The sequence below is a fragment of the Colias eurytheme genome, chromosome 2 (genome assembly GCF_061535395.1).
Source record: "Colias eurytheme isolate Ceu_HAF_F1 chromosome 2, ilColEury1 Martin Lab GWU primary, whole genome shotgun sequence".
In the NCBI taxonomy this organism is placed as follows: domain Eukaryota; kingdom Metazoa; phylum Arthropoda; class Insecta; order Lepidoptera; family Pieridae; genus Colias; species Colias eurytheme.
This window is the reverse complement of record NC_142981.1, coordinates 2,903,413-2,929,954: the sequence shown is the minus strand read 5'-3', so window position 1 is coordinate 2,929,954 and position 26,542 is coordinate 2,903,413. Positions and strand designations below refer to the sequence as shown.

The window sequence follows — 26,542 nt, the reverse complement described above, 5'->3', positions numbered from 1 at the left end:
CATATACTTCAGATCAGATCATATAATAATTATGATGAATAGAAGTGTTGCGAACGTCTCCTGCCTCTTACGTCCACACAGTAGCTAAAAATAAAAAAAAATCTTGTTACAAACAACTTACAAAAAGAAATGAAATCCCATCAAAAACATTTTCATGTAAAATGCTGCCAAGACGAGCCCATATGACTCGCACTGTCAAAAAGTTATCAGATCTCATGTAGAGCCAAGCTTCTAACACTACACGCCCTAACTCTACAAGGCCTAACTTCACAAACTCTACACCTTAGTCAAAATATGTGGCTTGGCCGTTCGTTACTACAAGAACTATTGTATAACACAAAAACAGTGAATTAATTTTTCACCTTACGCCGATGTGAATGTAGCGAAATGGCCAAGCCACATATTTTGACTAAGGTGTAGAGTTTGTGAAGTTAGGCCTTGTAGAGTTAGGGCGTGTAGTGTTAGAAGCTTGGCTCTACATGAGATCTGATAACTTTTTGACAGTGCGAGTCATATGGGCTCGTCTTGGCAGCATTTTACATGAAAATGTTTTTGATGGGATTTATTTTTTATTAAATTCGGAAAATATAATTCTAAAAGAATATATACGAATCAGATTGAAATTTAAGTGTTAACAGGTTCAATCGTTTTGTAAGTATGTAGATAATAATTAAATAAAAATTAATTAAATTTTATCATTTGTTTATTTATTAGACTTACGGGGAAATCCATTACATAATTGAAATCGAAAATTGATAAGTTTCTGAAGTGTCTTTCTCTTTATTTATTATCTATCATATGCAAACTTAATGATTAGTTTGATTGATATTATTATAACTACCTTCTATCTACTAATACTAGCTGCTAGCCTCGGTTCCAGTCGGTAAATAATTTGAGTAAAAAATTTTACATAATCTAGACAGAAAAAAATCTAAAAAAGCTAAAATCTTTACAATCCTCTTTTCAATTCAAGTGGCTCTTGATTTACAAATGTAAATAACATGAATTGTTCTACAATTTGTATTATAAAATGTATATAGAGTCACTCTGGATATTACGCTCAGCCCTGCGAAAGAAGGCGGGCTAGGTTTTGACGTGACAACGTCTTATAATTCGATAGCCGACTGCACGCAAGAAAAAACATGACTCATGCGGCGTTACCTCGCTCTGAGGCGTTCCATGTAAGGCTTGAAGTGCAAGCGAGAGCGCGGAACGAGCGACAAAGAAGCACAATCGGCCGTTGTCACGTTCAACTATCGTCAGTAAACCGACTTTACAGACGACCAATTTTTTTCGAGTGTATGTATGTATGTAGAGGTATAATATGCAGCTGAAACCGCTCAAACTGAGGTGTCGTTATAATCATGAGAACTTTGACATAGGCTAGAAGTAGAGTTTTTATAATAATAATAATTAATCTTGTTAAGAAATCAAAACACCCATTCAAATGACTTTAAACAAGTTTGTTTGTTACACAATGCTATCAGGATTCTTCTCAATCTCAAGTAGCCAGATAAATACCGTTTATACTATCTAATCTTTAACAGTTGACAAAGATAAACATTCATAGTATAAATTTGAAAAGAATCTGCCATCGTCTTAACCACGGGGGGCGTTGCATCGTGCGCACTAATTTGAATATTATTTTGCATGCATTAAACAGAATTTAAAAATGAAAGTGGCAATAATTTTGTCACTTTTTATAGTGTTCTGTAGTGGGCATATAATAAAGCAAGAGGAGAGGGAGTTAGAATGGTGGGAGACGACAATTTTCTATCAAATATACCCGCGTTCGTTTGTGGACAGCGACGGCGATGGAATCGGTGATCTTAAAGGTAATAATTATTTTGAACAAACTTTTAAATAATTAATTTGCATAAAATTGTTAGAACGATACAAAATTGCACGAGCTGGAAGGCATCAGCTTCCAAAAAAAAAAGAATCATTCAAATCGGTTGACCCAGAAGACATAGTCAAATTGAGAATCTCCTCTTTTTTTGAATTCGGATAAAATGTACATGATTTTATAATAATAATAATAATATTTATTTATTTTCCTCAAAAACTTACAATTACAGTTACATAGTATTACATAGTATTACATTTTGTTTGCATATTTTTGTTAAGCTTTCTATAAGAAAAACTACCAAGATGTATCCGGTCCACCAAATAATAATATTGTGCAACTACATTCGTAAATAATATTATTATGTATTTATAAAATAGTCTGTGGTTTATTTCGATGAAATATTATTCCTTGCCATCCTTTAGCTAAAGCATCCGAAGTGGAGAAAGCAATGTCTAGTATTTACTAAAAGGTATTGTTGAACCAGTTTCAGTTAGTTTCATGTTTCACATCTATTCACAATAGGATCAGAAACATGTCAAACTAATTGAAGTAGGCTTTGAAATAAATTCTCGCAGAATGTTTTGACTTTCGATTACATTCCAATATTAAAAACATAGAATAATACAATTTATATTGAAACAAAATGAGTTTTATTTAAAACAATGCATTTGTAGAGAAACTAATTTTTTTCGAGTTAATTTTTGTAGAGCAAGTTACTTTTTTATTTCACGCTATATTATCTATACCTACTCCATTTTTTTCCATTTATATACGTATTTTCCTAAGTGTCCTAGAGTATATTTTTTGTTATATTATGCATTTCATGCCAGTTTCATAAAAAAAGGTTGTCTACAGGTATAACATCAAAACTAGAATACATAAAAGAAATCGGTGCCGGTGCTATCTGGCTATCACCAATCTTCCAATCCCCGATGTATGACTTTGGTTACGATATTTCGGATTTCTACGCCATTCAGGATGAATACGGAACTATGGAGGACTTTGATGAACTGCTCAATAGCGCTAATGAACTGGGTATGTATTAAATATTAATTCTTATGATATAAGTAAATAGGGTATAGTTTTGAATGACGAGATAGGTAATCCCTAATCGAAGGTAAGTATGTAATCAATATTAGTTCTTATGTATCAAATGATTAAGGTGCAGATTTAGATGACAAGAAAAGTAATACTTTAGATTATTGAAAAACATGTAAAGGAACAGCGGGGAGAACATTTCATATAGAAAGATTTGTTATTAGTAGATTAGTAGTTATGGTAGTTAACAACTACCTAACTGCTTTATCTAATTTACCTAACACTCCGTATTTATTGCGTATATTATTTGTAATCTTAATAATATTTATCTCTTGCTTGTAAAGTACGTATCTCAAAAGAATAAGTATTTGAAGGTGAAGGTTAAATGTATGTAGGTGTAAAAACTAAAAATAACATGTCTCCCCACTAAAGAGATAAATGTAATCTTTTATACGATTTTTGATATAAATCTGATAACAGCAATTTGTATCTATATGATGATTCGGAAAAGCTTTTATATTGTTTTAAAATATCATTTTTGTTGCTTTATCTTTATGGTAGGTTCAGACCACAGATCACAGAAACTAAAGGTCTCTATGGTTCAGACGCTTGCGTTCAAAGTGACATTCAACGAGCACAAGCATGTAAACATATTGTTTGTTCATGCACCCGTGTTGTGTGACCGCACCATTAGGATATACTTTCTTGTGGTCTTAAAATGTTTATTTATTAAATTTATTTTATTAATAGCAGGTTTGTACAGATAGCTATAGGAGAAGAAATCTAGTTTGAATAATAATAAATGGTACTAGTGTATACGCGTTACGTAGTATATTATTATTAGTCTGTGGTACTAGGTATTTTGATAGTTTTTTTGTTATCATAAAGTAATATGTAATGTGAAGCCTACAAAAGATAATTGAAACTATATTTTCATAATACTCGCATAAAGCCATTTTTATGTTATTGGAGAAATTCCTATATAGATATCCATTTACAAAATATTGCAACGGAATATTTTTTCCCTCTAGGTATAAAAATTGTATTGGACTTGGTGCCGAATCACACATCAAACGAAAGCGTCTGGTTCCAAGAGGCTTTGAATGGAAGTGAGAAATATTATAACTATTTTGTTTGGGAAGACGGAGTTATTGATGAGAACGGTGTAATGCAACCTCCTAGTAACTGGGTAATTAGTATTTTGTTTCTTTGGTATTTTAATTATTACTGCTGTGCCGTGCGGTTTCACCAGCAGATGAACCCGCGTGCAAAATCAAGCATAGGTGCATCTATGACGCATCTGTTATTCTGATACTATTGTAAACATCAAATATATTGTTAACTATTGTAAATAACATAATAATAATATTCTTAACTTATAGTACTGCAAAGTTTCATCCAAATCCGTCACGCAGTTTTTTTGTGAAAGAGTAACAAACATACATTTCTAACAATGATCCCATTTATAAATTAAGTAGTGTCGAGCGTATCGCAAAACGTTACCTTTATGCCAAACTTGATATTTTATTTTCAAGACACCGGCAACGATAGTAACTGTAGAGTGAAGGTTAAAATCGAGGAACTAAAATTTTCAGAGCGACGTGATTTATTCATTCATAAAGAACATTTGTGTGCGATTTTTAGTAAAATTCACGGTGTCAATTTTTGGGTGTTTTTATATTTTCAGTTTTGGTTATATTAGAAAATATGTAATTTGGAAAATCCAAAAGTGCACGCCTCATAATTTTTTTTAATAAATATTTATTAATTATTATTTTTGTTTATTTAATAACAATTAAACCACATCGAATCAGACCCTGAAAAATGAAAGGGTTCTATTCCTGAGCATAATCAAGCGTAAGAGAAAAAAAAAGACTCGATTAGTAAAGTATTTCGGTCGCTATCGTGTTAACAAGAAAAAGGATCCGCACATACAGACACACGGACGTCCAAGACAGAACTTTTTTAAACTGTTTTTTAACTAGTTTAAATAACAAAAATGACATCAAAAATATCATGAACGTTAAAAATAGTGTTTTTTCTTAATATGTGTGTGTATGTATTATCTTACAAGTGCAATGTATGATACATAAAGACATTTTAAGTTTGAAAAATCAGATGTTTTGCGCGAAGTGACAGTAGTACCCACCTCAACGCTTCGCTTATGAGGCGTGCAAAAAGAAAATCGCATACCATTACAAAAAAATCAATCTGATGTAGTACTAGTTTGTATCATATTGTTATTTTTTCCAGAAAAGTCATTTCCGTGGTAGTGCTTGGGAATACAGGGAGGAAGTTGGCAAATATTACCTCCATCAGTTCGTTGTTGGACAGCCGGATTTGAACTACCGTAACCCAGATGTCGTCGAAGAGATGAAGGTTTGTAACAAATATTTGGCATAAATATAAAATCAGCTCCATAGATTTTTGTTCCTTCTTGTTACAAAAGTTACAACGAAGTTTCGAAATATTGAGTTATTAGTGCGAAGTACGTAGCGCCTACACGTTTGCAGGTATACCATTACGTATAATTATTTGAAACTTAGACAGACTTTGGGACACATTTCTTAGAATCTTTGAAATCTTCGAAATAAAACTTATAATTTGAGGGTTTCAGACTTTCCAATTATATTCAAAAATAGAAGCATGAATTGCGTTTTAAAGGTCAAAGTACAAAAGCTTTTCCTCAACCGATTATTTATTTTCAGGATATAATCCGATTCTGGTTAAATAAAGGGGTTGCAGGATTCAGAGTAGACGCCGTTAATTGTTTGTTTGAAGTAGATAAAGAACTTTATGGGGGTAGATACCCTGACGAACCGTATTCAGGACGAACTGATGTGGATAGTGAATCCCATGACTACTTGGCTCACATATATACTAAAGACCAAAATGAAACATACTACATGGTTTATGATTGGAGAGATGTATTTGAGGAAGTATCTCAACAAGATGGATTATCCAGAGTTATGATGACTGAAGTATACGCATCCATACAAGACGTAGTTAAGTATTTTGGTGAAGGAGATAGAATTGGTGCACAAATGCCGTTCAATTTTGATCTCATCACTGATGTGGATGCCTCGTCTTCTGCCGCTGATATGAAGAGAGCTATTGATAAATTTATGACATACAAGCCTGTAGATAAGGATCCTAACTGGGTGGTAGGTATTAAAATATAACGAGATGGTTTAAAAACATAATTTAACTGTTATAACGATTACTATATTGTGTTTCCTTTTAGGTCGGAAACCACGATAATAGCAGAATGGCTACTAGATACGGACCTACCTTGGTTGACGGAATAAATATGATTGTTTTGCTACTTCCTGGAGTTGGTGTTACATACATGGTAAATATTTGATATTCGTTTTAGAATTGGCATTTGCATTTTCCGTGCTGATAAATAGTTTCCAACTGAAGTTAAGGAGATCTTGAGGTCTTTATTAAAAACGGCGTTAAACATCTTCAAACTTTTGGGTTCACTTGAATGTGTCGGCACAAGTGATTAGTATGAGTTAGCTAATACTACAAGTAAAGATATATTTCAAACTGACTCCTGTTAATTATCAATCAAATATAAGATTTTAGTAAAAGCCACTTATAAAATATCCTCCTCAAATTATTAATTTTACGATACTAATTTGTAAATATGTTTCAGGGTGAAGAAATAGGTTTAGTAGATGGTTACGTTAGCTGGGAAGATACCGTGGACCCATCTGGCTGCAACACCAACGATCCTATCAATTATGCCAAGTCATCCAGAGATCCTGAAAGAACTCCATTCCAGTGGAATGCTGAAAAGAACGCAGGTAACAGACTACTCTTTATTTTCTATAATGAGTTTGCACGTATTTTCTATAAAAAATCCAAAGTAGTAGGTAGTAAATAATACAATTTTTTCTGACTTTAAATTAATAATGTACATTTTAAAATTGATATTTCTAATCAGGAAATCCGCGAAAAATTAAATCTTGACTGAATATTTTACATTTGTTACAGGGTTTTCAACTGCTGACAAAACATGGCTCCCCGTCGCTGAAGGATATGAAACTTTGAACGTTGAAGCCCAAAAAGCAGCTGACCGGTCAAATCTAAAGGTCTATCAAGCTCTAGCTGATTTGAGACAAGAAAAAGTATTCCGTTACGGCCGATATGACTCTTTGGCATTGAATAAGGACGTTTTTGCTTTCCGAAGGTATTGTTTTTGAAGAAAATAAAATGTACATAAAAATGGATCAGAAATTTTGACTAACACCTGTCGCACGATAAGTAATATTGAAGACTTTTAATATTAATTAATTACACTCATTGGTAATCAATCTTAATACTATTATAAAGGCGAAAGTTTGTAAGGATGTATGGATGTATGGATGTTTGTTACTCTTTCACGTAAAAACTACTGAACCGATTACAATGAAATTTAGCACACATATAGAGGGTAACTTGGATTAACACATAGGATAGGTTTTATCCCGGAAATCCCACGGGAACGGGAACTATGCGGGTTTTCCTTTGAAAACGCGGGCGAAGCCGCGGGCGGAAATCTAGTATACAATATACCGATAATTTTTAAAACCTTCTTCTCCAATTTCATAAACAAATACTGCTCAATAAAAGCAAGAAATATCTTTGTCATACATCAAAACGCATGAATCATAAAACATAATGTTTCGTTTATAATGTCCTTTTAACGACGCGACTGCATAATGATTAAAGTTTAAACTTTGCAGGTGGTATAATGGAGAAACTTTCATCGTCGTCGTGAACATGAGAGACTCTGAACAAGAAGTGGACTTAACCTACTTTGAAAACGTTGTAGGCACCGCTAGTGTTGTTATTAGGAGCGTGCTATCACCTAAGAATGAAGGGTAAGTAGTTTGTCAATCAATACGATTGTAACTATAAGATAATTATAATGCTTTTTTATAATTTTACCTCTATTGTACCTTTGCTAATTATAGTTACATAATTTTCTATTTCAGGGATGTTTTCAACGTGGATAGCCTACCTGTTGTCGGCTATGAAGGAATTGTACTCAAACTGGTGTAAACCCACAGAAAAATTAATAAATCATATAATCACAGTAATCGTATTTTATTTGAAATACCAAGCTAGTTCCTTATACAAAATAATTTCTAGAATCATGAAAAACGGTGTTAATGTTCTTTAAATTTTTTAAATCACTAATTACCTGCAGAGTAAAATAATGTACCATATCGTTAATTAATACTGTCCGATAATTAATTGCTAGAATTTAAATTTTAATCACACCATTATGAATTAACGCATTACCATTGAATGAGTGATTAATATGAACGTTTTATCCTTATCAATAATTTTGTATGATGAATGGATTTGAAAAAGGCGAAGATGATAAAATAAACATTTATTTGTATACTTACAATAATTTAACAAATTAGTGACCTCGGGATCTTAAGATAGTAAAAACTGTTTTTCAGGAGTCTGTGTCTTCCCTTTACAATTACACTGCTATTAAATGCAGACAATAGATATATCAGAAACATATTATACTAGCTCCCGCTGCTTCGCCCGCGTTTTCAAAAAAAAACCCGCATAGTTCCCGTTCCCGTGGGATTTCTGGGATAAAACCTATCTTATGTGTTAATCCAAGGTACCCTCTAGGTATATGTGTGCTAAATTTCATTGTAATCGGTTCAGTAGTTTTTACGTGAAAGAGTAACAAACATCCATACAAACTTTCGCATTTATAATATTAATAGGATAAGATACTGTATGATTATAATGTTCTTGTTGGGAAATGCGAAGTTATTACAGATCTAACTTAATGCCAAGTAAAGATCAACATGAATATACCGACTCAATATATTTATCATATTCTTAAATACACGTGTATTTAAATAAAAATAATAATCCTGAAAGCCAATAAGCATTTCCGTTTATCGCTTTCATAACACATATTGTAACAAAATATGAAACCATTAGGAACATGAATGAAGACAGCGTGGGAACAGCTATGATTAGTGTAACATTGGTGTAAAGGAAAAACCCTCGAAGGATATGTATTATGGGAAAGACACCGAGGGGCTCAAATGACAAAGCTATTCAACATTATATCAATAATTTTTATATGTCTTACCAATTTATTCAGTGTTCATCGATTATAATAAACTTACTCAAACATTCAACTAGACTTCTCGTAAAGCGCTTTTAAATATTCATAATACATTATAACATTAACCCAGCATTTACCACATAATATTATGTCTAATAAAATGAAAAAATTGAATAAATGAAGAAGACAATATTGGTTGTATAAAATGAAGAATTACGAAATTAGAAAACATAATCTTTTCTGGTTCTATCATAGTTGATAACTTCTTATCATATCCATCTTCATGAAATATTAATTTTGAAAAATATGGTAAAGGGTTGAAACCCAATTGATTAGGTACATAATTAGTATTTGCATTAAACGCATTGCATTGCGTTTTATGCATTTATTTTTTATTATCCCGTCTTATGCGATAAATATTTAATAATAAAATTACATAGTTCGTTTAACAAAAATCCGATGCAAGCATCTGATAATCATAGTGTTCCAAAGCTCTAGTTTATCTCCTATTTTAAATTATTGTAAAATATAATATTTCAGAGTTCCTCACTACAAATACGTGGCTTACAATATCTGACAGTAAAGATTAACGTACAGAGAGTTTCTAGGTCGATATCAATAAATTTTTATCCAATATGCGAAAGCCCCCGTTTAGAGGAAAATATGAATCCATAGTTAATGCAGATATATTTGCATTCAGAAGGTACGATAAGCAAGGCGGCACGAGAGGGATTTAAAAATACCCCGCTCGCTATTTTCCTGGATAATATGAATGGATTTATCATTGAAATTTAATGCTGTTACTGGAACAAATGGTTTGTGTGAAAAATGCTGTTTTGTTTCTAACTTGTTACATTGTTATAAGAATATTTTCTTTACTATTATTAATTATTTATGTCTAGGAAACTTAAATATTGTTTTCAGGGTAATATACGCAATACAAATCACTAGCCAATGTATAGGTGTAGTTTTGAAGATGGCAAGAAATAAATAATAATATTGTATTTCTTCTGTTTTTGTTTTCGCAACAGTAATAATTATATAGGCATACGTACATTAACTTTGAAATAAATATTATCTGAACACTAAACCTTTCTTTTTCGCTCCGTTAAAATGCTATAAATCAAGTCCATGATAAAAAAAAAGTGTGTGCGTGTAACCTTTACGCGCGATTGAAGTAAAACTTCTTTGGCGTTGACGACATATATCACTGAAATGATTAAATATTAACTTAAATAAATAAATATTATATTATAATTTAATTATATTTATTATTCATGTGCTTTACAAAGATTATTTAAATGTTATATTAATATTATTCATTCGAAACAGGTAATTGAATGTCATCATAATTTCTTACGTACGAAATTATAGGTTTGTGGTAACTATAATGTGAAACATAAATTTTACTCTCTAAATTTGCTACTTTTCTTGAAAATACAGCATCTATCGTTGTACCGAAACGCGTTGTTGAATGAAGTCGAGAAGTATTCATAGATATAAATCAAATTTTTCTTCTAAAAAATCAATTAACGGCTGAGATTCCTGAGAGCGAAAATTAACATTAAAATCTCCAGTTAGAATCATCGGTAATTCATGATAATTACTATTTAAAAGTCGAGAACCTTCAATTGTGAAGTGAAGTAATTGCTGATGAATAAATTTTATGATAATTGTCAGGCTAGTATTTGTAGAAATATAAATAACAACGATAATCACAGGTTGGTCATTCGTATTAACACATCGAACCAAGGCGATGTCACCAATTTGTGAAACCTCATCGGAAATTTGTGATAATTTAATTGGTGAAATATTTTGAATTGGTGTTACATTGTTCAGTGTATCTGTAGATGAATGATATACAGCTACTCCACCAGCAGTTGAGTTGGGTCGTTTGTATTGGGTAACGCAATAAAAATTTTCAATAAGAATTTGTTCGTCATTTTTCATCCAAGTTTCGGAAAATAACAGCAATGTGGACCTTTTTAATACTTTATCATTCAGATCAGAAACATGAGCACGTAAACTTTGGCAGTTGAAGGAAAATAGTGTAATGTTACTCTCATTTACAAGGTTATATAATTCTTCCTGTTGTGTTATTAGGCGAGAATTTGAAAGTCTTTCAAATTCACACTGTAAATCAACTATTCCCCCTGGACGCTTTCTTCCATGATAAAATTTGTTGTCATCGGTGTTTGAGACAATGAACAATCCATTTATATCAGTTACTCGTGATAATGCTACATATAACAGCTGCTGACTGTGACTTTTATTGTATTCATAAACGATTTGATCAAAAGTACCACCTTGAGACATATGTATTGTAAGCGCACAAGCAGATACTAATGGAAAGTGATTTCTCTTTGCAAATATTGTCTTATTTCTATTCATTGGTACAGATGACGATCTTCGTAAAATTGGGACTGCTGTTCTACTAATGTTTAGAGTTTGAATATGATGGGCAGCTTTTTAGGGTTCCGTACCTCAAAAGGAAAAAACGGAACCCTTATAGGATCACTTTGTTGTCCGTCTGTCCGTCCGTCCGTCCGTCCGTCTGTCAAGACCCTTTTTCTCAGGAACGCGTGGAGGTATGAAGCTGAAATTTATATCAATTACTCAGGTCTTCTGTCCCTTGAAGCTGTGAAAAAATCAAACTTCTAAGCCAACGCAATCAAAAGATACAGCCGTTTATGCCGCAAATTTTCGACACTTGCAAGGGAATCAAAACCTACAGGGTGCTTCCCGTGAACTCAGAATCTTGAAATTTGGTACGAAGCAACGTCTTATAGCATAGATAAAGGAAAAATTACGAAAACCATAAATTTTTAGTTACATCACATAATATATTTTTTTAATAATTTTAAGCTTACTACCCATTTCCTCATAAACGCGTAGAGGTATTAAATTGAAATTCATACCAAATACTCAGGTCTATAATACCTTTAAGCTTGCAGGTTTGTACGGAACCCTCGGTGCGCGAGTCCGACTCGCACTTGGCCGGTTTTTTATTTCCTAATTTTCTCTCCTATCTTACCAGGAAACTCAAGCCATAAGCGTATGATGTTATCACTGTCATCACGTTCAATATACACTAACTTTCCAACACAACCGTTGGCTAAGCCATCAGATAAATCAATATTGGTTGTAATAATGTAAAATTTGTTAAGAACTAATATGATTTCATAAGGCGATCCTCCTGTATCAATAACTGACATTTTATGAAATTGTTGGCGTACATATGCTTCTTGTTCAACTGAATGACAACCTATATACATATCTGTTGCTATGGATACTACTTTGTCTTCAGCAATATTTAAAATAGATTGATTATAATCCGCAACATGTTTATTTTTATTTTTAATTTACTTATTTTAAAAGTAATAAATAAACAAGTATATTTAGAGATTTTCAAAAAATTTTGCAATTTAAAATAATGTTTTTAAAACTGTTGAATTTTTCATTCACTTTGCTATTCACAATTGATCCGTTTGAAAATTTGAAAATAAATAATCCTAATTGATTATGATATTTGCCACTAGCTGGCGTATAAGTCAAGAAGCGTGTAGTATATGACATATACTTACAACCAATCAGAATTATTATTTTTAAATGGCGGAAACTACACAGACTATAGTAAGCGTTACTTCCGTCAGAAAAAAAATCTGAGTTACTCCCTAGTCGCGCCTAAAGAAGTTTTACTTCAAAAAGTCTATGATAAGGCGAAAAAAATCCCATGTCTTATTCAGATGCAGCAGCCTGTGAAAACACACTAAAATGCCTTAAACATGTTACCCACGCAAGTCTTTTGTATCTTCAGTTAAAATAGCTCTATAAACTAAGCCTAAAACACATTATGCCAAATATTTACTTTCGTATTAAACACTAAAAAAAGAAATAAAATGAATACAGTTTAAACAGAAATGAACGTCCAATAGTTATAGCAAGGTACAGATTAAAAATTATTAATGGATATCTAGATTCTATCTAACTAAATTAAGCTTCGCTAGCCGGCGGGTCTGAGATGAGATCTCGAGTTAAACGACTACCTGGGATTGCAAGCGTGGGCGCTTACGCCCTGCTTTTAATTATTATTTGGACGATCAGCTGCACTTGAAACTCTCATCTTAGGACCTGTATCATGATATAATTAATGTTTAATTGTAAGATTGTTATAATTTTTCGCATTTAGTCTTGTTATGACGTTATCCTATCTATATTGGCTGTGAATTTACTTCCGCCTTTAAAAAAATATCTCTATTTTAATTATAATGAAAAATAAGAGTATTATGAGATTAATAAACGATCCACAATCACTCCAGTGAAATGTTAATTTTCGAAAATAACTGGAACGAAATTTTAATTTGCAAATATGTCGTAGAAAATTACAATTCGCCACATAAATAGCATTTCACTCTTTTGATACGACTATAGAGCATTAAGTAAATAGACCAAGTAGATTTGTTTCCCAGTTTCGGCTTTTACATTTATTAAACTATTATTCTTTCACAAACTAATAAGTTTGAATACGTCTTAACTGAAAGTTTGGTAAGGTTAGGTTTATCTCTACTAAATCTTAGTTAAAGTAATATTTGATGTGTTCACTAAACACAGTAATCATTTTTCATAAGAAAATAAAATGTACAAGCAATATTTTCGAATATTATAGCAAAGATTTACAAAACTATAATGTTCCATAGTTTCAGCTTAAAATTGCACGTGATTTTAAGAACGACAAACGTTCAAGCTTTTCTTTCAGAGCTATAAAACAGCACAATAGAACTATATCATCGGATGCAATTCATTTTAATACAAACAAAGCTTGTGTGAGATTGTAGTCTACAACAATATTTATTTTTAGCCGTAAAATAATGTGAAATGAGACACTAGAAAATATGAAGGTTCTCTCAATCTGTTCATTTTCTAGAGTATTTTAGTCTTCTATTATTGAACTTTGTTATTTTCCAAAAAAAAAAAATAGTTTTTGCTTAAAGGTTTATCTACTACGTCTATGACTCTACGAAATATTCACAATTTCATATCATAGTATGTATAATTATCTTGTAAAAAAATTACAGCAGTGTTCTTATATTTTGAGAAACATCCACCAAATTTTATATCTTTATTAAATTAAAGATGGACTGTGTCGTAGAATTTCATTTTTAACCTCGACAAAAAACGAAGGTTGTTTGCTTTCAGCAAAATATACACTGTTGAAAGAAATACCCGTTACAAATTTTGAGCTACTGAAAATTACAATAAATATTTACGAAAACCGAAATTAAATTTTGCTTTTTCAAGACATCTGATTTTTAATTAAAAGAACGTCCTACGTAGCAAACCATTAATCTTGTTAAATTAACTCTATACCCTTTGTTTCGAAATCCTAAAAACAATGCCTAATCGCTTTTCCAATCCCGTTACAAAATTAGTTTTTTATCATCTTGTCTTAAATCGCTCCATCATCTTTAGTAAGCTTGGCAATATAAATTTGTTGAAAACATAAAAATATATTTAGAAAATTCACTTTATTGGAGATAATGTTTTGCTAAAAACGGTATTTCGAGTGCTTTATCTTATTATGAAATCCTTTCTTATCTTAACTTGTATATAAAAAGAGTAAAATGTAAGAAAAATGTAGCATTTGCTCATGATCACAATGAGGTAAGTTCAACATTTTTGTAAAATCTATCAATAATAACTATTTTATTCCCTTTTTTTATTCAGAATTAATAAAAAAATGAAAGTACATTCTTTACGAGAATTAGTATTGGATTAAATTTTAGTTTGTTACGTGCAAACTAATTTTACGATTCTTATAGGTTCAAATCGCTCTTGCTAATGCCGGCGCTATGTTTGCTAGCAAATGCGTCGAACGAACGTGAACTTGAATGGTGGGAAACCACCATCTTCTACCAAATATACCCACGATCGTTCATGGACAGCGATGGTGATGGAATCGGAGATTTAAAAGGTAAATTTCGTTTGTCATATAACTACGAACAATAATTTATTAACTATAATATCAATGAGAAAGAACATTTTTAAGACTATTTTAATGTTTTATGGAAAATTACCGTTGAGATATTAACTCAACACGAACGTTTTCTAGTCCGTAGAAACGCATATTTATAGATGGCACGAAAGGAATGTTAATAATAATATTTCAAAACATTCCAGGAATAACATCAAAGCTTGAATACCTCAAGGAATTAGGTGTGGGAGCGACATGGTTATCGCCTATGTTTAAGTCACCTATGTATGATTTTGGATACGATATAGCCGATTTCTACGATGTTCATGATGAATACGGTACTATGGACGATTTTGAGGAATTATTGGCAAAAGCAAAAGAATTAGGTATGATCTTACAAATACTAGCAACAGCATATCACTGTTGTAGGTTTTGTTGACTTGTTGAGATACTAAAATTATTGTTATAATTATTTTAGATATCAAAATTGTTCTCGACTTCGTCCCAAATCATGGCAGTAATGAAAGTGTGTGGTTTGAAGAAGCTTTAAGGGGACACGAAAAGTATTTTGACTACTTCGTTTGGGAAGATGGAGTAGAGGATGAAAATGGCACTTTACATCCACCTAACAATTGGGTAAATTATAAAATTACTGCGGTACCTGAATATCAAAATTTGATAACTTATTTCAAATTGACGTTTTTGTTTTTTAGAATAGTGTTTTCCGCAAAAGCGCTTGGGAATACAGAGAGGAGGTTGGTAAATACTACCTACATCAGTTTGTCATCGGTCAACCAGATCTTAACTATCGCAACCCTGAAGTCGTTGAAGAAATGAAAAATGTAATTAGATTCTGGCTCGAGAAAGGCGTAGCTGGTTTCAGAGTTGATGCTATTGCCCATTTGTTTGAAGTAGATAAAGAACTATACGGTGGTAAATACCCCGATGAACCAATATCTGGACAACGTCTCGACGATCCAGAACACTACGATTATTTAACGCATATCTACACTAAGGATCAGGATGAAACTTTTGATATGGTGTACCAGTGGAGAGAAGTTTTCGAGGAAATGAAAGAGAAAGATGGTCTTACGAGAGTTATGATGACTGAAGCTTATTCAGCTCCACAAGAAACAATGAGGTATTTTGGTACTGAAGACAGAGAAGGTGCTCAAATGCCCTTCAATTTTGTGCTGATTTCTGACGTAAATGGCGACTCAACAGCTGCTGAAATTAAATATGCTCTTGATAAATTCCTTACATTTAAGCCAATTGATAAGCTCGCAAACTGGGTGGTAAGTTTAATTAAATTCTTTAAATAATAGTGATTTTTAATGTGCTAATTAATTACATACAATATTATCTTAAAGGCAGGTAACCATGACAATGACAGAGTAGCATCGAGATTTAGTCCAAAATTAGTTGATGGAATTAATATGATCGTACTTCTACTACCCGGCATAGCAGTTACCTACATGGTGAGTATCAAATTATTTACTAAGTTGATAAAAATACATAATTTATACTATAAAATAATACTTATGAGTAATTAATACAATATTTTGCCATAACAGGGTGAGGAGATCGGTATGGTAAATGGATACATTAGCTGGGAAGACACAGTTGACCCAAGTGGCTGTAATACTGATGATCCTATTAATTACTGGCAATCGTCAAGAGATCCTGAGCGTACACCTTTCCAATGGAGCGCTGATAAAAATGCAGGTACGTGTAAAAAAACTACTGTATTCTTTCTCCAAAGTAAAGCAAAATATCCAGTTGTAACAGAATACGTAACCATTCAGTAAATAATTCCAGGATTTTCCACCGGTGACAAAACCTGGCTCCCAGTTGCAGACGGATACGAAGAGCTCAACGTTGAAGCACAAAGAATGTCTGAGAGATCTCACCTCAATATTTATAAAGCTCTAGCACAATTGCGAACGGAACCTACATTCAGATACGGCAGATATGAATCCGTGGCATTTAACTCTGATGTATTTGCTTTCCGAAGGTGAGATACATTTAAAAGATTAATCTATACATATAATAAAATCGTAGGAAAGTCAAAACTGTACATTGAATATTTTTTTAAAAGAATACATAATCCATGATCTATAATCGATATAGAAGCCAAAAACATAGTTTTTAGAATTTTTGTCTGTTTGTCTGTTTGTCGGTTTGTCTGTTTGTCTGTTTGTCTGTATGTTTGTCCAGGCTAATCTCAGAAAGTACTGCACGGATTTACTTCAAATTTTGCATGAATATTACTAACAGGTCGGGTCAGGCTGTTATATACATATTATCATGCTATCACCTTCGGGGGAGGAGCTGTGAACCTTTATTTTTCTTACGTATTCCGTGTACTACGACAGCGTACAATATAAAGACTCATGTTTAAATGTTGTTTTTGAGTAAGCCATGCTATTGTCTGCCTTTACACTATAAAAACTACATCATTTAAGTAATTTTGGCAGAGAAACAGTATAATGAATCTTAGTAGTATAAAGACAAATTTAAAACAGCGCCATCTATGAGATTTCATTAAAATTAAATCAATTTACATAATATTAACGCTCCTTGGAAATTCATAATTTAAATATTATGATGTTGGTGAGTTTGTTTTTTTTTTTAAGTTAAATAAATAATTCATATATTCCCAGAGTAAATTCCAGGTGCGCTTATATTTCATGTGAATATACTAAATTTTTATAAGTGAGGGTAGATGTTTATTATTTGATGTTAGTTACAGTTATATAGGTAATAGACGTAGTATTTGTATTCTCTTTGGGTAATAGTAGATAACAGTGATTGTGTTCATTGGTTACATTTTTAAATATCTTCGGCTTTTTTTAATTTTCGCCTTCTTGCGTTCCCACAAAAGGTAAGTTGTAGCTTTTATATTTATTGTTTATTATAATTATATAGTTAGACTCATGTTTTTAATTAGATAAGTTATGACAAAATAAGAAAATGATGAAATTTTATTTTTATCATGTAGTTATAACTTTTACAAGACTATATAATTATACGCCCAAAGAAGGTCACTTTAGTTCTTGATAAAACTTTATTTGTTAGTAGCTTTTTATTAAAATTAGGTACACTTATCTTTTGATTTTTTTTATTTACAGATTCAATGTTCATAAAAATTGACGAGTTGCGTGAGGATGTAGTGGAAATTAGTAACCTTGCGCGTGGTCAATCAATATTCAATACATATTATAATAAAATTCTAGAAAAGTGATGTCTGTACAATGAAAATATGTAAAAAAAATAGCAGGGGTTATTATTAAATCGATCTCAAATCCAAAACTGTAGTTATAATTTTTTTTGTCTGTTTGTCTGTAAGTTTGTGCACGCTTATCTCAGAAACGGCTTATCCGATTTAGATGCGGTTTTCACTAATATATTGTGGTAATCTTCATTTAGCATTAAGTGTTTATTTCATGTTAATCGGTTTGTAAATAAAAAAGTTATGACCATTTAAGTATTCACGGCGAACATTTGCAAAGGCATTCTATTGTACACTATACAGTGTACGATAAAACGTAAGTTATCTGTTATACGCTACAGTAATTATTCCTTATAAATGTCCAGGTGATCATATCGAAAGTCCCCAAGGGTGGGGGGGTAAGCTGAGGTAGTAGGTGGGGAAGGGGTCAAATTAGAATTATGCTTACTTCTAGGTAAATTTTATACATAAAATGTCCTTTAAATTATGTCCTATTATATTTTTAACCCCTTTTAACCATTTTTAACCATCAAAAAGATGGGTGATAAGTGTTTGACCGCTATGTTTGTCTGTTTGTGCCACCGTAGCTCGCTAACAGGTAATACGAATTAGATGCGTGTTAGGCAGCATATTTTCCGACGCTGGTTCTTAGATAAAGTGTATCAAAATCGGTTCATCCATTTATTATACCTAGGTATATAGAGGTAAAAGTGGGAATGTGGGAAAAAATATTAGTTATATTTTTATCCAATTCGGTTTATCCATTTATTAGATTACAGCGGTGAAAGTGGGAATGAACAATAATCGAATGTGGTCAAATAATATACTCAGCGGCATATCAAAATATAAAAGAGCAACGTGTTTTATCGAAATCGGTTCATCCGTTTATTAGATTTAGGGGTGACAGTGGTTAGATAAATAAACCAAATGGAGCATCAAACGACAGGATATGACGTGTACATATAGGTATAATTAGATAATATGGTTTACATCAAAATCGGTTCTGCCATTTACTAGGTGTGGAAAGAGAAGGGTTGAAAGTCTGTGAAAGAAGAGCGACATGGGAGCGAGAGGATAGCCACACCCTGGAAATTTTGAACTCTACTCAAAGCCACATAGGCCTGGCTCTTGGCAATTTTTTTTCCTAAAGATACCACTTCTTACACTTATACACTTCTGCCACTGTGATCCATTACAATTTGTGCACGGTTACGGCCCAACTTAAAAGATGTCAAGGAGCAACAAACTTATAGATATCAATATGATGTAGGAATGTAATATGGAGGTAGAGGTAGGTCTCGCTCACTTGAAAATATCACATGAAAATAAGAAACCGAAGTTAAAAATTTAAAAATTAAAAAGAAAAACCCAACGCAACGAAGGAAAAGGAATAAATAATAATTTTACAAACTTCCCGACGATCTTTAAAATTAAGTACCATTATAAAAAAAATATAATTGTATATGATATGATAATGATGGTATGGCAGCCCCGATGACTTTGTTTTTTTATTTTTATAAATATTTAAAATGGTATTTATTTTTAAAGATCTTCGGGAAGTTTGTAAAATTAGTGAAACTTTTATTACATCGTCTCAAACTTTTTGGTCTGTGTAGCGCATGTCGCGTGACGGTCGGCTGCCGAGTAGGTATAAAGCAGTGTTCGGAGTCATTATCGTACAAATACGATAATTTTGTGCCTAAGTTTCACTTTTACCGTGGTTTCATAAAACCACACAACATTTTTTCCTTTTTCTATGCACTTTTCTTCGTTGCGTTGAGTTTTTTTTTATTTAATTTTTATTGCACGGTCTAAACGGTTTAGTTACTACGGCGTGAGACAGGAAAGATCTGAGCGCTGAGACAAACGACAAAACGCAAAGGAATAGAATCCGCTATCGATACTAATTATTGTCTTAAGCGTATGATGAGGATTTGTTCACCTTACCAACGACGACGACGACCACGAACAAAATTTTCATCCAGTCGTAATTTAACAAAATTGTGCAAAACACAATTAAAAATAAATTATTAAAATTTCCTGTCGTTCTGGTGATTGGAATTTTTATTTTTGAGATCAACAAATGAAAAAATAGATTTTTCGTAGAAACGGTTATATATATATATATTGTCAAAAACATCCATACAAGGAAGGAATTTATTTTTATTTTTTAGCTCAGTTTAGTAAGAAAATTTTACTAACAGTTCGTTTAATTATTTATGGTAGTACGTGTTTATTCAATAAAAGTTAAGTAGTAACTACCTACTATGCAGTCACTATTCCACGCGGACGAAGTCGCGGGCACAGCTAGTAGTTGCATAAAAGTGCTTGGAAACAACCGGTGTTCGATATTTTGTCGAAACAAATGCATAGATTTATAATCTTCATATCTTTTAGAATTGATGTGTTTTCAAGCAATTAAGTTTTTGATGTTTGCACGTTCTGAGAAGACAATTTTATTTACGTTTAATATTTCATTTTTCTGTTGTGATAATTGTGCACGATAACTTATTGCACGCCTCATAAGCGAAGCGTTGAGGTGGGTACTACTGTCACTTCGCGCAAAACATCTGATTTTCAAACTAAAAATGTCTTTATGTATCATACATTGCACTTGTAAGATAATACATACACACACATATTAAGAAAAAACACTATTTTTAACGTTCATGATATTTTTGATGTCATTTTTGTTATTTAAACTAGTTAAAAAACAGTTTAAAAAAGTTCTGTCTTGGACGTCCGTGTGTCTGTATGTGCGGATCCTTTTTCTTGTTAACACGATAGCGACCGAAATACTTTACTAATCGAGTCTTTTTTTTCTCTTACGCTTGAGTATGCTCAGGAATAGAACCCTTTCATTTTTCAGGGTCTGATTCGATGTGGTTTAATTGTTATTAAATAAACAAAAATAATAATTAATAAATATTTATTAAAAAAAAATTATGAGGCGTGCACTTTTGGATTTTCCAAATTATTTTTAATTACACTAAATTTAAATAAGTAGTATGAGCACCAAACATGATTAATTGGGCCAAACTATTTCGACGCCCCCCGCGAATAATCCGGTAATCGTAAAAGTGTAAATGTTCAGGAAAAATAAAAAACCATTTTTCCTTAATAACTCCATTAAACAACAAGTATCAGAGACTTTTAATATCGCATATGGAAGCTAATTTTTTCAGCTATCTGGTTATTTCAACAAAATTTAAGTAGTCCCAAGGGCTTCGTTATAATTTAACTGGATTCATTTTACTATACTAGTGTAGGTCAAGCTCTGGTCAGTAATGTCACTTACGATATTGTTCGTGTAAATTTATATTTTCGACGGCAACAGTAAAATCTTGTTGCGCTAATATTCGTGTTATTTGTTTTGTATACTGAACATTTGTAATAATCTATTATTTGGTTATTCGATTGTTTAACAGTAACGTACATTTTATTGTTATAACTATTACTGTTTATTCGAATAGTTTACTTAAGTATTATTTGATGATTATTATAGTATGTTTTATGAAATACAGGACATTTTAGTAAATGAAACAACTTTGGATTGTTTCACAAAACACGATAGTTATTATTATCATAGAAAATAGACACTGCACTGAAAACACGACTATTACACATGATTACACAGTCATGAAAATTATACTATGGTCCTATTACAGTTAAAAATGTAATCAGAATCCTCATCAGAACCTCACAGAAGGCGAATCCGCCGTGACCAGTCAGTACTTGTGTGGTGTGGTGTGTGATGTCTTTTTCGCGACTACCTTGTATACAGCAGCAGCGCTTGGGAAAAAGGGCTTCGCGACTCCGACCGTTCTTCCTACATCGTATCTCCTGTCCCATGCGCTGATCGTATCCTGTCCCAAAATACGCTTGACGAATGAAACAGGACACAGATCGTAATCCGATTTCCGGAAAGGGCGGCTCCGACTCGACGGCCGCAATCTTGCTGCCGTTCCTATAGACCCTGAAGACGTGGCTGTTCACCACGTCGGCATAGGCATCTATCAAGCCAAACCCCAGCTCTACTTGCTCTGCCGTATGTGGGTCCGTATCGCGGGTGCCATTCGTTCCATCTCCCTGTCCCTCAACACCGCCGGGTGCGACACACCCCTCTTGATCTCATAAAGCGTCGAAGCTTCGAGTATCCTGAGGTCAAGAGGGAGAATCCCAGCCAACAGCATCGCAGAGTTCAGGGAGACAGTCCGATATGCTCTGCAGATCTTCTGGGCAAAACCCCGTTGAACGGTGTTAAGCCTCTTTTGGACCCCCATCTTTTCCGCTTTGGGTGCCCACGCTGCTGATGCATACAATATAGTCGGTTATATAACTGCGATATATATAGTCTTAACTACTTGGGGATTAAGCCTCCAACTTACTTTAGCTGCTCTTGCTAATAGCTTATAAGGGGCGATTGCCTTTTTGCAAACGCTCCCGACATGGGCGTTGAATGTCAGGCCGCCATCAATAGTAAGGCCCAGTATCTTAATACTTTCGAAATATTGGATGTCCACACTCCCCATTACAAGTCGTGGCCTGTCAAATTTTAATTTTCGTGTCGAGAGCAGGGCACATGTCTTGTGTGGCGCGAATTTTAGTTTATTTCTGACACCCCATTCGTCAATTTTCCTCAATGTGCAGTTTGCCTTCGTCTCTACTTCTAAAGCAGTATCTGATATCTCCATCAAACACTAGCACAATGTCGTCGGCAAAAGCCTGACAAAACACATCCATCTCCTCTAACATCCACAGCAGAGGATCCAGCAACAGGAGCGGCCCACCTATGGAACCCTGCACGCGCCCCTTGTTGGTCTCTCTACTCACTTCCACACCCGCATACCTAACTTTCATACCTCTTCCACTCAGGTATCTGCTGATCATCCGCCTTACGTTCCCCGGACACCCAACTTCGGCCAACCGCACCTTTATGGCTGGCCACCAGGCGCTGTCGAAGGCTCCCTCTATGTCTAGAGATACCACAACAGAAATCTTCTTCTCCTCCCTCTTATTTCTGATGTGGCTACCTAGTCTACAGAGGGCGTCCTCGGTGCTCCTCTGTGGCATGAAGCCATACTGATGGGGGCTTATTTTGGGCAGCAGGTAGAACCTGAGTCGGACGACCAGCATCTAATGAAGATGAAGATGAAGGTTTCGATGTGGTCTATTCTGATGCCTGCCTCGTTTATCTATCAAACTTTCATCTCTTTTAATTTTTTCTAAGGCTGTGTAAATCATTTGCTCAGTAATAGAAAGAGTGTTTAAAAAAATACCTTGCATACTTGCACTCCATAATGAAAGTAGCGGGAAATCGATTTCTTAATAAAACCCCGAATAAGCCTGTACTAGCACTTAATTAAATAATGTAGAAAACTTTTTACCTGAATAATATCGTAACAACGTTTACTGTCAAATCATATTGATATTATTTTTCGTAAAGATCTAAAACCATATTATTCGTTTCAAATACATTTTAATGTTACTTTATGGAATAAACGCGTAGTTTTTTATATCTTCGTAAATAAAGATAGAAAAATTCTGAAAAAAATTTACATGGTGTATTTTAACTTCTAGATGCCGAAAAACGCATAACATGAAGAACCCCGTAATAGGTCATTACCGGATTATTCGCGGGGGGCGTCGATTTTTACATGTAAATCAATCAAATTAAGACCACCTATCGATTTAAATAACCGTCGGTGTTCAAATATACACGCGATCTTATCAAAACAACTTAATCCGTCATAACACGATATTGTGAACACTTCAAATGTCAGATTATAATGACATGTCAGCAACAGCTAAGTGCTTGACATTTGTATGAAACGCTGGATTACTCAATTTACGCTTGTAACATATCAGACAAAATAAACAGACCAATTGCGAATGCTTAATTATATTAGAAGGATTGCTACAGTTTGGTTACTGAGTTACATGTCTGATAATCTATGTCATAAAAATAATATTATGTTGTTATTTATAATTAAGCGTATAAGTATAACTTGACTTTTGGCAATTTATTTGTAAACCCAAGACCAAGGTTTCTGTTATCATGATCAAAAATTTTCCAATGCATCAAAATTGCACACACTTCAAAATATTATCACAAGAAATAATCCCTACAGAGCACATTTGAAAAGCGTAGTTTTGAAATCTTCAGCATTATCATTGACAGTCAAAGCACTCGTCCTTAAACATTATCTATGATGGGCCCTCTTTACAATGGGCAACGTAGGCCCAACAAATGATCGTCGATGTTTGCCGCCATTACGTCGATTATGAATAAACATCTACAATGACGGCTGACCATACACCTTTTAGACTCTACACGACCGCGATTGCCTCTACTCGCCCACCGCTGCCCATTGTGAAGAGGGCCTATATTTACTATCAATTCTTAAACGCTATCCACAATTCCTTGCAACACATAATGTGCCCTCGAGTTAGAACAAATTTATATACCATTTTGCAGTTATCTCATCAGACAAGGGTCTTATTTAGTGGGACATATTTATGTGAAATTGTCGTTTAGACTCCGGTGTAACGAGGGTCATGATTAGATAGGTCATTAGGTGGAATAAATTTAATTGGAGGTTTATTACCTCACACATTGTTCAATAATATATCCTCAATATTGTTTTCTAGTTAGGCTTTGTGGAAATAATTTTAAGTTTTATTCTCGGTATAAGACTCGCATGTGGGCAAAGTATCTGAAGAATAAGATATTTTTAAAGTTTGGAACTGAAATTCAATTATTTATTCATTAAACTAGACTTTGTGGAATCATTAAATTATACAACGATTAGGTACCAAGAGTTTGGAAGGCAATTATTCTTTGAAAAGACATGCTAATTAATTAATTCGTAATCTACGTTAATTTTTCTTGCAACAGTTTTCTTGTTTATACTTTTTTTTAGACGTAGTAAATAAAATAAAACTTTTGTTTCTTTAAATGATCTTAAAGATTTATTGTTTGGTAAACTGTTAAACATTATTGAGTTAGGTAAATGTTAAAAATATGAAATGACGATTCAAAAGTGCAACTCGAAGAAGTCTAATTGAATAAATAAATGTTTGAGTTTGATGAAAAACTTTATGAAGTAATAATAACTAATATTTTTAAACAAAGCCTTATAATATTTCTTACATCTAAAATTAATTACAGGTGGTACCACGGAGAGGTCTACATCATCGTAGTTAACTTCAGGGAAGATCCTCATATCATTGACTTCACATATTTTGAAAACGTAGAAGGTCATCTTGAGGTCGTAATTAGTAACATCCAGTCATCAAAGAATACGGGGTAAGCTCATTTAAAACTATTTTACCGTTCTTTTTCATGAAAAAGTATAATTTACTAGATTATATTCCTTATTTTCTTTTATAATAGTTATCTGATTACGGTATTGAGTTATATGATATCACCCTATGCACAAACGTTATAAGATTTTTTGGTACAATAATAAACTTTTCAACACTTTTAAAGAAAAGGTATCACACGTTGGCAAGGAAATTACTATCTGCTTATCTTAATATTTAATTATGTAATATGATAAAGTTTGAGATGAAACTTTTTAAAATGGAAGATAAGAAATGACGATGATAAAAATAATACGATAGTAGGAAGATAGTAGCTTGACATGAGCTTGACAATATAATGTTTGAAATAAAGTTTGCTTTAATAATTTGAAAGGAAAATTCAGTTAATTTTTTTTTAAGAAATACTTTTACCTATATTCAACTAATATACCAATTGATACCGCTTAATGAATATATTTTTAATGTTTTTTTTATTTTCAGAGATCTTATCGAAGCCCAAAATATCACTATCGAAGGCAGCGAATCCCTAGTATTAAAATTGGTGCAATAAATACTCAGACTGAAAATCTTAATTATGTATATGACAATTATATTCCAGAATGTTCCCAATAAATTGTTAAGACTATAATGTGTTTACCTTTAACCCAGCTCCCTTTAAGTTCCCGAGACTTGGCTTTTAAGCACAAGTGTCTAAGAATTAAACCCTCGTCTTTATGAATTATTCAAAAATGATATTGGAAGGGATTAAATTGGGCTTAGAATATTTAGCCGTATTTGGAGGTGAATAAATTATTTACAATAACTATTGCGTAAATTTATTAGATTTCAATAACAACATTATAGAATTGATTAGTAATATCCTCACACTAAAAACTTCATAATTCATATTCTAATATCTACACAATGCATTATTTAAAGTTTGCAAAGAATAACAAGTGAACAAAAAAAAATGTGTGCGTGTACACACGTAAGAAGTGAAACTTCTTTATGACCTTATTTTTCAAAAAAATATTTACTATATGCAACTTT

The 26,542-nt window shown here is 32.8% G+C and overlaps 3 protein-coding genes across 4 annotated transcripts in view; 2 read left to right on the top strand and 1 right to left on the bottom strand.

Moving 5' to 3' along the window:
• The window catches only part of Pde1c (Phosphodiesterase 1c), a 167,570-nt gene that overhangs the window by 102,968 nt on the left and 38,060 nt on the right, over positions 1-26,542 (bottom strand). The window lies entirely within an intron of this gene.
• LOC149910139 (maltase 2-like) lies at positions 1,593-7,973 on the top strand. The gene is made up of 10 exons (XM_090110678.1): positions 1,593-1,835; positions 2,705-2,884; positions 3,919-4,076; positions 5,141-5,266; positions 5,596-6,051; positions 6,132-6,239; positions 6,549-6,699; positions 6,890-7,085; positions 7,621-7,758; positions 7,873-7,973. Exons 1-10 carry the CDS (start codon positions 1,673-1,675, stop codon positions 7,937-7,939), a joined length of 1,743 nt encoding a protein of 580 aa, XP_089966804.1. The 5' UTR covers positions 1,593-1,672; the 3' UTR covers positions 7,940-7,973.
• Positions 14,636-26,141, top strand: LOC149910138 (maltase A1-like). The gene is made up of 10 exons (XM_090107357.1): positions 14,636-14,645; positions 14,804-14,955; positions 15,162-15,341; positions 15,434-15,591; positions 15,669-16,250; positions 16,326-16,433; positions 16,530-16,680; positions 16,774-16,969; positions 25,359-25,496; positions 25,994-26,141. The coding sequence occupies exons 1-10, from the start codon at positions 14,641-14,643 to the stop codon at positions 26,061-26,063; spliced, it is 1,740 nt and encodes a 579-aa protein (XP_089963483.1). The 5' UTR covers positions 14,636-14,640; the 3' UTR covers positions 26,064-26,141.